The 14,309-nt window shown below is 40.7% G+C and overlaps 1 protein-coding gene across 1 annotated transcript in view; it reads left to right on the plus strand.

Annotated features, from left to right (window-relative positions):
• LOC124033930 (leucine zipper protein 2-like) overlaps window positions 1-14,309 on the plus strand; it is a 204,343-nt gene that overhangs the window by 152,660 nt on the left and 37,374 nt on the right. Inside the window, exons 7-8 of the mRNA XM_046346413.1 lie at window positions 1,784-1,846; window positions 11,120-11,182. Of these exons, the coding sequence (XP_046202369.1) occupies window positions 1,784-1,846; window positions 11,120-11,182 (126 nt within the window). The remainder of the gene's footprint in view (window positions 1-1,783; window positions 1,847-11,119; window positions 11,183-14,309) is intronic.

The raw sequence follows: 14,309 nt of genomic DNA on the forward strand, positions 1-14,309 counted from the left end.
GAAGCAGTGCGGCTTGGCAGGGTTGTGTTTCGGAGGACGCACGGTTCTCGACCTTTGCCTCTTCCAAGTCCGTACGGGAGTTGCAGCGATGGGACAAGACTGTAGCTTCCAATCGGGGAGAACAATAACATTGCAGGACTGCGGTTGGGTTTGGGACCAGTTCTTGCGGTAGCGGTCGGGAGTCGGACAGAAACAGGCTGTTATGAAATGCTGTGGGAGCAATCAGTCCTGTGCAGACCTATATATAGCGGCGTAAGTGCAACAATAAATATAGAGGAAAGTACGATCATAAAGGGTAATGTCTCACACACTGTTGTATTATAAAGCTCTCGCATGGCTCTGTTGGATTTGAAATTTTGAACATTGAGATATTAAAGATATGATAGATCAGAGGCGTAGTATATTAAGGAGTGAGATCTGTTGGAAGACAGAGTGGCTGTGGAATGTGCTAGGTGGACGTGAGGAGATCAAATGATTGCTATAGGGGAGGTAGATGGACATCTGTGGACTAGGGTAAAGGAGCGGTTGTCAGGAGGTGAGGGAGTATCCTGTTACCCTCTTCCTGTGAAACCATAAGATGTAAGGATTGGAGAGAAGGAGGAGTGTCTTAAGTGGGATATATATACATGTGACAGTGAGAAATGTTTGGCTGTCTGAATTACAGCTGTAAAGACCCTTTGGGCAGAATTAAACTTGGTTAAGCTTCTCTAGTGTCTGTGAGTTATTTACTCTGAAAAATAAGAACCTCCCAATATGGCAACACTTGGTGCATAACATATTATGACATTTGCGTTTCACTGGATCTCATTTAGCATAATACGCCATGAGATATGAGCTCTACTGGATCTAAATTTCACTGTCGGTCTGTTCTCTGGCAGGCACACATCACCTTGTATGACAGCTGCCATTTTTCTTCTTTCTTAAGTGTCTGGAATGGATGCCCGGCCAATTCTAGCTCACATAGTGCTGTCATTCCACCTCATTATCTCTGTGTGTGAGAGCGAAAGAGAAAAGAGGGAGAGCGAGAGTTTAAAAAAATAATAATAATCCTGTCTTTTGATATGCTATTGGTCCTTACTAAATTACACTTGAGCTGTGCTTGCCTACACTGTAATTACATGCAAATAGGTTGCTACCTATGTAACTACAGTACCATGTACATGCATAGTTATGCATAGGAACAGTTATGATAAAGTGCATGGAACAAGCATTTTTTATATTTATATGACCAACATAGAAAGCCTCCAATGTAGCAATTCTCAGGAAAAGGGCTCTTCGCTGGTACAGAAAACCTGTGCTTTGTAAGGCCACCTCTCAGATCTTACCGCATGCCAGTCAGTCGGCACCACTGCTCTGTGTTGTGTCCCTGCACATGTTGTTTTGATGCATCTGCGTGAGTGAAGAAACAATTAAGCTATAGATGTACAATAGTTCACCTGTGTATGTCTCTCTCATGCTATCAGCGGTTTCTATTGATTCATGTTCATTAGTGATTATTCAATGCTTAGTCGTGTTATTCTCACACTGCTTGTGTTAAACAGAGAGTGGTTGAATAATAGGCTTTGAATTAGCTAATTATATCATTGATTAACTGATGTACTGTTGTAAAATGTGTTCCGGAGTCAATACTTAGGCCTGATGAGTCGAAACTGGCTTGTATGATCGTCTAATATAATTGCATTTGTCACTGCAGATGAAACAGAAAAGCAGTGCAAGCTTCATAACTACACGATATCAACCCTGAACTAATACCACCTTTTTTATTATTCTTTTTTATTTGCAGAACAAGAGCTTGAAAAATAAACTGCTATCTGGCAACAAGCTGTGTGATGTCCATGCAGAAGAGGTAAGCCTTTTTGAATCACACTGATGAACAGTGGGCCTTGGGGGGGGGAAATATGGTCATAATTCAGTTGGATTGCATTGGGGCCCAGGTCTTTATTGATTAGACTGGGCCTCACTTTGCATGAAGTTGCTCTACTCATGCATATATTATTCAAACCAATCTTGGCATTGCAGCCTTCATAAGAGTGCTTGTCATGAAGGCTGACGAAAACGTTTGGCTTTAATAATAAATAACCACTTTTTGTTGAACTTTAATTGTACCCCATGTGGCTGAATTTCTCCTGCACACAAGCTCCCTTAATACAACCCACCCAGCAAAAACAACTGTTGCTGCCTTGGATACATTTGTACTCCAAAACAGTTAACTTTTCAGCAATTGAAAAAGCAGTGGTGTAGTCATGTATGTTTCCAAGATATTTTGAATGACTTTCATTGGTCCTAGAGTCATATAGTTTTCACAGTACATAGAGGGGGAATGATTCATTTCAATCTATGTAAAAAGGAAATAAATTGCCAAATATGGACATACAAGGCTTTTCGAGAATGCCGACGATAAAAAACACAAGACTTTATGTTCTGTGCAATTTGGCTTTTCCCTGCTCTAAATTTGTATATTTTTGTCTATTGAAAAAAAGGCAATGTTTTTTCAAGTACCAGCAGCACTTTCTCTCGTCATTTGATGGAGGTGTAACACAAATACCCTTTCCCTCAGTGACATGTTCACTGAAGAGAAACCAAAACCCTTCAGAGCTTGACGAATACACGTTCTATCATCTTGATCCTGCTGGTCATTGGCCACTCTTAATGGCCACTCAGCTGAACGTACACTACATGACCAAAAGTATGTGGACACCTGCTTTTTTCGAACATCTCATTCCAAAATTATGAGCATTTGCATGGAGTTGGTCCCCCCTTTGCTGCTATAACAGCCTCCACTTTTCTGGGAAAGCTTTCCACTGGATGTTGGAACACTGCTTCAGGGACTTACGTCCATTCAGCTACAAGAGCATTAGTGAGGTCGGGCATAACGTTCCAATTCATCCCGAAGCTGTTTGATAGGGTTGAGGTCATAGCTCTTTGCAGGCCAGTCAAGTTCTTTCACATTGATCTCGACAAACCATTTCTGTATGGACCTCGCTTTGTGCACAAGGGCATTGTCATGCTTAAACAGGAAAGGACCTTCCCCAAACTGTTGCCACAAAGTTGGAAACACGTAATTGTCCAGAATGTTATTGTATGCTGTAGCGTTAAGATTTCCCTTCACATGTGGCAGGGCTTGCAAACTATTACGGACAACAAAAGGATACACAGCTAGGAGCTGACCAGTGACGTGAGCCTACCAGACACGCTAAATGCTTTTTATTCTCGCTTCGAGGCAAGCAACACTGAAGCATGCACGACAGCATTACCGGGACGTGTACTCAGAGCATGCGCAGACTAACTGGAAAGTGCATTCACTGACATCAACACTGTCCCAGAAACCCTAGACCCACTCCAATTCACATACCGCCACAACAGATCCACAGATGACACAATCTCAATTGCACTCCACACTGCCCTTACTTACCTCACCTATGTGAGAATTCTGGTCATAGACTGCAGCTCAGCGTTCAACACCATAGTGCCCACAAAGCTCATCACAAAGCTAAGGACCCTGGGACTCTGCAACTGGACTTCCTGACTGGGCTTCCTGACTGGCTGCCCCCAGTTGGTATGGGTAGGCATCAACACATCTGCCATGCTGATCCTCAACACGGGGGCCCCTCAGGGGTGCGTGCTTAGTTCCCTCCTGTACTCCCTGTACTACCACGACTGTGTGGCCTAGCACGACGTGAGCAAGACAAAGGAGCTGATCTTGGACTACAGGAAAAGGAGGGCCAAACACACCCTCTTTCACTTCGATGCGGCTGTAGTGGAGCAGGTCGAGAGCTTCAAGTTCCTTGGTGTCCACATCACCAACGAACTATCATGGTCCAAACACACAAAGACAGCCGTGAAGAGGGAACAACAATGCCTATTCCCCTCAGGAGGCTGAAAAGATTTGGCATGGGTCCCAGATCGTTAAAAAGTTCCACAGCTGCACCATCGAGAGCATCCTGACCGGTATGTCAACTGCTCGTCATCATACGGTAAGGTGCTACAGAGGGTAGTGCGTACGGCCCAGTATATCACTGAGGACAAGCTTCCTGCCATCCAGGACCTCTATACTGGGAGGTGTCAGAGGGAGGCCCCAAAAATGGTCAAAGACTCCAGCCACCCAAGTCATAGACTGTTCTCTCTGCTACCGCACGGCAACCGGTACCGGAGCGTCAATTCTAGGTCCAAAAGTCTCTTTAACAGCTTCTACTCCAGACTGCTGAACAATTAATCAAATGGCCACCAGGACTATTTGCATTGACCCCCCCCACTGCTACATGCTGTTTATTATCTGCATAGTCACTTTACCCCTACGTACATTTACATATTACCTCAATTACCTCAAAGACTAACATGTACCCCGGCACATTGACTCAGGACCGGTACCCTCGTTATTATATAGCCTCGTTATTGTTATTTTATTGTGTTACTTTTTACTTTATTTTATTTTGTTAATATTTTGTTAACTTTTATTTTCTTAAACTGCATTGTTGGTTAAGGCTTGTAGGTTATCATTTCACGGTATGGTAAAGTCTACACATGTTGTATTCGGATCATGTGACAAATGTTATTCGATTTGATTTTGGAACTAAGGGGGCCTAGCACGAACCATGAAAAACGTCCCCAGACCATTATTCCTCCTTCACCAAACTTTACAGCTGGCACTATGCATTGGGACAGACAGCGTTCTCCTGGCATCCGCCAAACCCAGATTAGTTCGTCAGACTGCCAGATGGTGAAGCGTGATTCATCACTCCAGGGAACGTGTTTCCACTGCTCTAGAGTCCAATGGCGGCGAGCTTTACACCACTCCAGCTGACGCTTGGCATTAAACATGGTGATCTTAGTGGCTCCACGTTGAAAGTCACTCAGCTCTTCAGTAAGGCCATTCTACTGCCAATGTTTGTCTATGGAGATTGCATGACTGTGTGCTCTATTTTATACACCTGTCAGCAGCTGGTGTGGCTGAAATAGCCGAATCCACTAATTTCAAGCGGTGTCCACATACGGGGCTGCCGCAGGATTGCATGCGCTCCCCACTCCTCTACTCACTCTACACCAATGACTGCCCCTTGCTGTTCTTGTTCATTGCGGTTCTGTATGATGTCATTCTGTATTATGTTTCATGTTATGTGTGGACCCCAGGAAGAGTAGCTGCTTTTGCAACAGCTAATGGGGATCCTAATAAAATAACAAAAATAATACCTCCAACAACGCACTGTCAAACTACTCAAGTTTGCTGATGACAGCACCCTGGTCAATCTCAACTCCGACGGCGATGAGTCCATGTACCATGGAGAGGTTGACCGTCAAGTGACCTTGTTCAGTCGCAACAACATGGAACTCAACACAGTCAAAACCATGGAGATGGTGGTTGACTACAGGAAATGACCCCCACCATCTCTCAAGTTTAATTAGTTGTTTGTACGGGATACAGATGGTATACACCATCCAACGAAATGCTTACTTGCAGGTTCCTTCATGACAATAAGAAATAATAGAAGATAAGAATACATAAAGTAAATGGCTCAGTAGAATAGAATAAATATTTTATTATAAGTATAATACAGGCAGGTACAATGAGGGTCTTCCCCCACTAGATTGATGGCTCAGCTGTCAGCACGGCCAAGTCATTCAAATTCCTGGGAACCATTATCCCCCACAACCTCAAGTAGGAATACAACAGTACAATCACAGTAATGACCAAGAAGGCTCGACAGAGGATGTACTATCTGCACCAGCTGAGAAAACCAAAACTCTCTCAGATAATTCTGGTTTGGTTCTACGTCCATCCTCACCTCTTCTATCACCTTCTGGTTTGGATCTGTGTCTGCCAGCTGCAACGGCAACCTGCAGTGCATCGTCCGGTTTTCGGAGGTCATCGGGTGTCACCTGCCCTCCATCAAGGACCTGCACGTCTACAGGCAGTGGTGTAAAGTACTTAAGTAAAAATACTTGAAAGTACTACTTAAGTCGTTTTTTGGGGTATCTGTACTTTACTTTACTATTCATATTTTTGAGTACTTTTACTTCACTACATTCCTAAAGAAAATATTGTTATTTTTACTTCATACATTTTCCCTGACAACCCAAAGTACTCGTTAAATTTTGAATGCTTAGCAGAACAGGAAAATTGCGATATTGACGCACTTATCAAGAGAACACGTGGTCATCCCTACTGCCTATGTTCTGGTGGACTCAATAAACAAAAATCTTTTATAAATAATGTCTCAGTGTTGGAGTGTGCCCTTGGCTATCTCTAAATTTTAAAAACAAAAAAATGGTGCCACCTGCTTTGCTTAATTTAAGTAATTTGAAATTATTTATACTTTTCCTTTTGATACTTAAGTATATTTTAGAAATTACATTTACTTTTGATACTTAAGCATATCCAAATACTTTTAGACTTTTACTCAAGTAGTATTTTACTGGGTGACTTTCACTTTTACTTGAATCATTTTCTATTAAGGTATCTATACTTTTACTCAAGTATGACAATTGGGTACTTTTTCCACCACTGCCTACAGGACAAGGAAGCGTACAGGTAAGATCATCACTCACTCCGGACACCCCATATTTCAATGACTCCGCTCTGGCGGACGGCTTAGGTCAATCAAGACCAAAACCGCCTGCCACCTGAATAGTTTCTTTCCCCATGCTGTGGCCCTCGTCAACTAGCCATCGGGCTCATAGGGATTAAGTGACTTTGCATTGGGCCGATTACTGCGCCTTGTCATCAATGACCTCAAATAGTAATCTGCACTATACTACTATAGTGCATTTGCACTATGTACACCGCCGCACAACACTGTATATGCACTGTATATATTTACCATGGTAGCATCCTTTCCTCTGCTTATTTACAGTGCATTCGGAAAGTATTCAGACCCCATTGCCCTTTTCCACATTTTGTTACAGCCTTATACTAAAATGGATAAAATAAAAAATGTTCCTCATCAATCTACACTCAATACCCCATAATGACAATATGGGGTATTGTGTGTAGATTGATTAGGGGGAAAAAATATTATATCCGTTTTAGAAAAAGGCTGTAAAATGTCAAGGGGTCTGAATACTTTCTGAATGTACCTTAGATTTATCCTCTATGTAAATTGTACATTCCCACTAATCAGCCTAAACCCCAGAGTTTTATGGTTAATGTTCCGATATCCTATATTCTGTATGATGTCTATGTTGTCTTTATTCTGTTTGTAAATTGTCTATGGCCGGCAGCACCTTCTCACCAAGGCAAATTCTGTGTATGTGTAAATGTACTTGGCGAATAAAAGTGCTTCTGATTCTCTCATTGCTTACCCATAGTGGTCATGATTTCCTCATCTGCATATTGGCATGACCCATTCATAGCTAACTTGTCCCTCTCAAAGCAAGTGAATCCCAACCTTGACTTTAGATTTGAATACAGCAGTTAGTGAGCCAACGCTTGAGTATTTTGTTAGGATAACAAAATGCACCAGTTAATATTGCTACACTTATTGCTCCACTCCACCTTCTTGATCCAAATTCATTCGTTTCAGGCACATTTAACTTTATGATCAGCTCGCACCTAAACAAGTTTAATGAATCCTGGTAGAAAATGCAGGTTGGCATTTATTGCCATGAATGTTGTCCTGGAGGCAGCCCTGCATAGTGGTCACTGGCTGGCACAGCCACAAAGTCATACAATCAAAACCTAACCCTAATCTTAACCACACTGCTAACCCTAATGCCTAAGCCTAACCTTACCTTTTTGTTTTCATGAATTTTTACGATATAGCCAATTTTGACTTTGCAGTTGGCCCATCTAGCAGAAATCGCTCAGTTCTGCCTCCAGGGGAAGATTCATGACAATAAACATCAACCTGTGATAGAAAATAGAGCTTGCCAGAATGGAGTTGTTTGAAAGTTGCTCAGATATTTATATAACCTCTATATTTTATGGGAGATCTCAGGATATATGAGCGTTAAATGGATGCGACATGGCTGTCTTGGGATGTCCCAAATGCTGTGGGAATAGGGATAATAAGATAAAGAAATTCATAATTTGTTTTATAGTCTCATAAACCATATAGCTGTTTCGTTGACATGGGTTGAGTGAGCTCATGCACTTCGACATGTTACAAAATGGATTAACAACATTGGTTGTTAATAACGATCACGCAAGTGATATAACATTTAAGACCAGTGACAAGTTAACTGTGCTTGGGTTACCATTTCAACAGTGCTCAATCAAAAAGATACATATTATTTTTTAATGATCTTTTTACCACTAGGAAAATGTGAGAACCCATTTCTTTTGATAACAATTCCACTTTTTTGTGGGAGAGGGGGGGGGCACTCACTTGTGACACTCAGTGCCCAGTTTATTCAAGCCGAAACAAACTTGAAGATGCACCCCCCTCACCACAGTAAAAAATATTTTCACACTTCCCTCTCCTTGTACTGTCAAATACATGTAACACCCTCCCCCCTCATAGATTAAACTCAAAATAATGTTTATGACCTCAAATAACAGTAGCTGTAGCGACCCTGTGTTAATAAAGGGGATATCGAGTTTGCCACTTTTTGTGGCACAATATTTTGTTGCACAGTCGATGCTATGGAGGGCTACTGGCCAGAAGGTTGAAGGTTTGCCGACCACCACAGACAAGCTCACTCTCCCTGCCTGTTTTATTACAGTATGATCAGAGCTGGCTGCAGAGAATGATCAGCTAGGGGGAAATCAGATTTTCAATATTTTGATGCCCTATTTATAATTCTATAAAATATAGGTAACAAATTTTCCACCAACAGGTTTCTGTGCCAACGCACCACACAACCAATACACAAAGCATACCGATTTTGGGCACACAACTGATGTTTTGTAACCAGTGTGTTTTTCCATTTTGGATTGATTGAGTGATTGATTTTATTTGTCAGTTAAAAGAATGCATACAGTATGTACAAAAGTGGCTGGGAATAAATAACACATATGGAATCATGTATGAACCAAAAAAGTGTGGGAAAAAATCTAAATAGATTTTAGATTCTTCAAAGTACAAATTATGTTGGGTAAAACAAAGGGCAAATTAAAAGTACAAATCTCGGAGCATCGTAGCACCATTAGGTGCAGAAACTCGACTTACCCAGTTGCGGCCCACTTTTTGGAAGCCAACCACTCGATTTTGTCCCTACGTTATATTTGCATCAAACATGTCACCCTCCCAGGGGGAGGGGTTGACCTTGACAATTTATTGTTAAAACGAGAGGCTGCCTGGATCTTTAATTTAAAGACACTTGCTCCCTTCGGACTTTGATCTGAAGCCTTTCTTGTTATTATTATATATATTATTATATTATATTATATTATTGTGATTTTGCTGTTGTAAATGTTTGTATATCTATGTAGCCAAATTCAATCTATGATCGTATGCTATCCATTTATGTTTTTTGTATGCTATTTTAATATATGAGAATTAACCAATGATATCACGCCACACCCAGCCATGATTACAGACACCGGTGTGTGTCCTTTGACACTATATAAACTAGTCACCCCGCAGTGATTGTGATTATACCCTGATGAAGACAGCTTGTCTGTTGAAACGTTGGATATTAGTTTATTAAATTATTGCATCTGAGCTCCTAGAGTGTGCGGCTTTCCTTTCATTTTTCAAAGATTCTTCAAAGTAGCCACCCTTTGCCTTAATACGCTATCACTTCTGATTTACGCTTCGTGGGACTATCATTTGTTTTTCAACAAGACAATGACCAAACACACCTCTAGGCTGTGTAAGGGTTATTTGACCAAGATGGAGAGTGATGAGGTGCTGCATCAGATGACCTGGCCTCCACAATCAACCGACCTCAACCCAATTGAGATGGTTTGGGATGAGTTGGACCACAGAGTGAAGGAAAAGCAGCCAACAAGTGCTCAGCATATGTGGGAACTCCTTCAAGACTGTTGTAAAAACATTCCAAGTGAAGATGGTTGAGAGAAAGCCAAGAGTGTACAAAGCCGTCATCAAGACAAAGGGTTGCTAATTTGAAGAAGCTAAAATCTATTATTTTTTTAAACACTTTTTTGGTTACTCCATGATTCCATGTGTTATTTCATAGTTTTGATGTCTTCACTCTTATTCTATTCAATGTAGAAAATAGCTGTTTTTTTAAGAAAAACATTTGAATGAGTAGGTGTGTCCAAACTTTTGACTGCTACTGTATATGGCCTATATAAGGAAGAGAAGCTTAAGCCTATTCCCGGAGAGATAGAGATATGCCGGTGGCATGCTACAACACTGACATGCATTTCTTTATGTCAGATGGATACTATTCAGATATAGACCTATAGATGGAGGGTAATTTGTACATTTTTGGATTTTGGTCCACACCTCGCCCTAGTAAATTTTGATCTGTCTATAACCTAATTTCACTCTCACCTTTTTATGTATTCTTTAAAACTTGGGCTTTTTATGTATTCTTTTGAAATAGGCATTTCTACCTTTCATGTTATCCAACTTTTGTTTAAAGAAGTTACTTCCCCGGGGGGGATGTAAACAGCTGTTAAACTCTCATTGGTGCAAAGGTTCCAAGAGGACTGAGAGGACTGTATCTAAAGGTGAAATAAAAATCTCCAGCATCAGAGAGCCAACCCCCATGTGCTTCCATGAGCTTACTGATGTGTAACCATAGTAATGTCAGGGAGAGCTGGGCACTGTGTGTGTTTGTGCACACGTGTGCTGCAGTTATGATCGGAGGCCAGGGAAAGACATGCATTTTGCAGACTGTCTGAGCTCTGTCTGTTTGTGTCTGTATGTGTGAGTGTGTGTGGCCATCGAGACGAGAGGGGTGCTACCAGGGAACTGTATGTGTGGTAGTGGTTGTGTGGAGCGAAGTGAAGTGGGAGTGAGAATAGGGCTTTAGACAGTGGGAAAGTAGCCAGTGCAGGACTGAATCATTGTGTGGGCTTTGCAGTTCACTGAATGGGAGATTTTACATTTTCTTGCTCTCTGTAGGTCCCTCCTTTTGAGCTGGAGCTTTGCCCAAAGAACACGCACAAAGGAGTGCTCTGCTGCAGCCGGGCAAAATCCTGCTACGTGATCTAAAACCAATTTCACTATTTGAATAAGCTAACACTTATTTTCTTATCTTCTCCTTGCAGTCCAAAAAAATCCAGGCTCAACTGAAAGAGCTGCGGTACGGGAAAAAGGATTTAATTTTCAAGGTAAGCGCAAAGTGAAAGGGGCTGCTTTATTATGGTTCCAGACCAGGAGTAAACAGGTGCTCCAGCCCACCTTGAAAAGATGATCCTATCCGGGGGCACTTGGCTTAATTAGTAAGTCCCCATTGGAAGGGATGGCCAGTACACAGAGGGCTCACAGGGTTTTGTACCATTTCCTGTCCCTCTTATACTGTAGTCAGTACAACGTGCATTATTACCACCCTGGAAGGTTTCCTTTGGTTTCATGATTATTTACAGCTTTGGACAGATAGCGTGTAGTTTCTAGATCTGTTGGTGCTGTCTCGTCAACTCCCATGGTCACTGACATGCCACACATTGCTTACACTGTTGCCACGTCCCAAAGTGAACAAGCCCCTTTCCAGAAATACATACGTCATGTGTTGCATCTGTTTCCACACTTGCAGCATGAAGGATGTTATAGCTGCAACAACCGTTACCAATAAGTACATTACCCAATGCCAAACCTTTTCTGAGATATTGTTGAAAGGGAAGTCAGATCTATGCTGAATTACCACAAATTCCTTGAAAGTATTATGCATAAATCAATATATGGTGTTAAATATATAATTGAATCCTTAAGCAATCCATGAAGACGATAAACCAACAACAGTAAAATGTAACCCCCAGCAGTGAAGAACATCCATAAGTCTATCACATAAAGTAAGATATATGGTTACACACAACTACACATTATAATCCCATTCCAATTGGAAGAATTTAACTTTTTAATAAGTGTTGTTTTTTTTGTATCTAAGAATTCATGTATTAATCATTGGCATATATACGGGGACATAGGCTGACCTTTCGGTTCTTGTTTGGAGGGCTGGGTCGAGAAATGTCAGTTTCTGCCACAGTGTCTCAGTGCTGCCACAGTGCCTCCTAATACCATTTAATAAATGCAAGATATGATGCCTCAGATCTGTCATTTTTTAAGCTCTGTCAGATGGAATAATGACAGTGGCTAGAAAAGGGCTCAATCCTCCCCACTGGGTTTAATACTTCCTATAGCAAATTGTCTGAATATATTGTCCAGTTGTGCCTCTCAACATTTCAATCTCAAGGATGCATGGACCTTTTTTGCGCGGATCATGTCACAGATTGTAAATTGTTGTCACCAAATCTCTCAGGGTTGCTCATCCAGAACAACCTTATTTTTCAAGCTCCCTGAATTTTTCCAACTCTACATCCTAAAAAATGGTTTTTAGAAGATTAAATGCAGGTGATATAGTAGGCAAAAGAGGCTAATTTGATTTAATTCCAGTTTTTTGTTCCTGTTTAGTCAAATGAGGCACAGTGAGCAATCGGAACTGGCAGTAATTTGTAAGACCTGACCAAATGTATTCACTTCAACGGAAAGTAAGAGGTAGACACGGACTTTATATTTTTTCAGCTTTGCAGTGGTGATGCTGAGGTCAGCTATTGGTCATAATCATTGACTTTACCAATAAGCTACTGGATGTGACTGTTATATAACTGCAGCAATTTTTGCAGTAAACATAACATATAAACCTCTATTTCTTCTCAACAAACATGACCAACCATTATTTTCCACCTCGTAAAATCAAAGATACAAGTGTTGGGCATTTTTATGTACAAATCTAAAAATAATTGTATTGCTAATACTTCACTTGATTCATATATGATATCATTTCATTCTAACTGATGAGAAGACACCATTCCGATTGTGTGGCTCATTTTCACGGTTTGCTTCCAAGAGTAACCCAACAAACCGGGAACATTCTCCGAACATTAGCTAAGATTCCCATAAGTTCTAGTTAAGGTTTTATCTAACATTAGGATGATAACATCTAAAAATAAATTCAAAACATTCAGAGAGTAACAGTTATTAGGTTTCCAAGTAATGTAATAACACAATGTACCACTAATGTTTTTCCAGCAAACCAAAATTGGTTCAGTGAAAATTCCCAGAACATTCGTTGGGTCGTGGCTAATGTTCTCATAACACAAAAACTGTCCATTCGTGGTGATGTTTATAGAATGTTTGTGTAAAACATTTGCCTGATGTTGCAAGAACGTTCTTATAAGACATTTAACCTGCTCTTTAAAGGTTTCCAGGACGTTTCATTAGGTTGTGGGAACAGTCTGGTGGGAACATTGTGGGGACATCACAAAATATATGTTCCCAAAATACAAAAACTGTCTAGTTGTCTGGATGATCCTACAATGTTTCATAAGGGTGCAAAAAACATTCACCTGATTTTACAAGAACGGGACACACTTTATATGGATAGTCCAGATTTTCCATCTGTTGATGCTCTGCAGATGGTCATACTATCAACAAACTACAGTTGAAGTCGGAAGTTTACATACACTTAGATTGGAGTCATTAAAACTTGTTTTTCAACCACTCCACAAATTATAGTTTTGGCAAGTCGGTTCGGACATCTACTTTGTGCATGACACAAGTAATTTTTCCAACAATTGTTTACAGACAGATTATTTCACTTATAATTCACTGTATCACGATTCCAGTGGGTCAGAAGTTAACATACAGTAAGTTGACTGTGCCTTTAAACAGCTTGGAAAATTCCAGAAAATGATGTCATGGCTTTAGAAGCTTCTGATAGGCTAATTGACATAATTTGAGTCAATTGGAGATGTACCTGTGGATGTATTCCAAGACCTACCTTCCAACTCAGTGCCTCTTTGCTTGACATCATGGGAAAATCCAAAGAAATCAGCCAAGACCTTAGATTTTTTTTTTGTAGACCTCCACAAGTCTGGTTGATCCTTGGAAGCAATTTCCAAACGCCTGAAGGTACCACATTCATCTGTACAAACAATAGTATGCAAGCATAAACACCATGGGACCACACAACCATTATACCGCTCAGGAAGGAGACATGTTCTGTTCTGGATAAAAGCGTCTGCTAAATGGCATATATTATATATTATATATTATTATATTATTATTATTATTATTATTATATTATTATTATTATTATATTAACGTACTTTGGTGCGAAAAGTGCAAATCAATCCCAGAACAACAGCAAAGGACCTTGTGAAGATGCTGGAGGAAACAGGTACAAAGTATCTATATCCACAGTAAAACGAGTCCAATATCGACATAACCTGGAAGGCTGCT

Source organism: Oncorhynchus gorbuscha, linkage group LG04 (assembly GCF_021184085.1).
Source record: "Oncorhynchus gorbuscha isolate QuinsamMale2020 ecotype Even-year linkage group LG04, OgorEven_v1.0, whole genome shotgun sequence".
Taxonomy (NCBI): domain Eukaryota; kingdom Metazoa; phylum Chordata; class Actinopteri; order Salmoniformes; family Salmonidae; genus Oncorhynchus; species Oncorhynchus gorbuscha.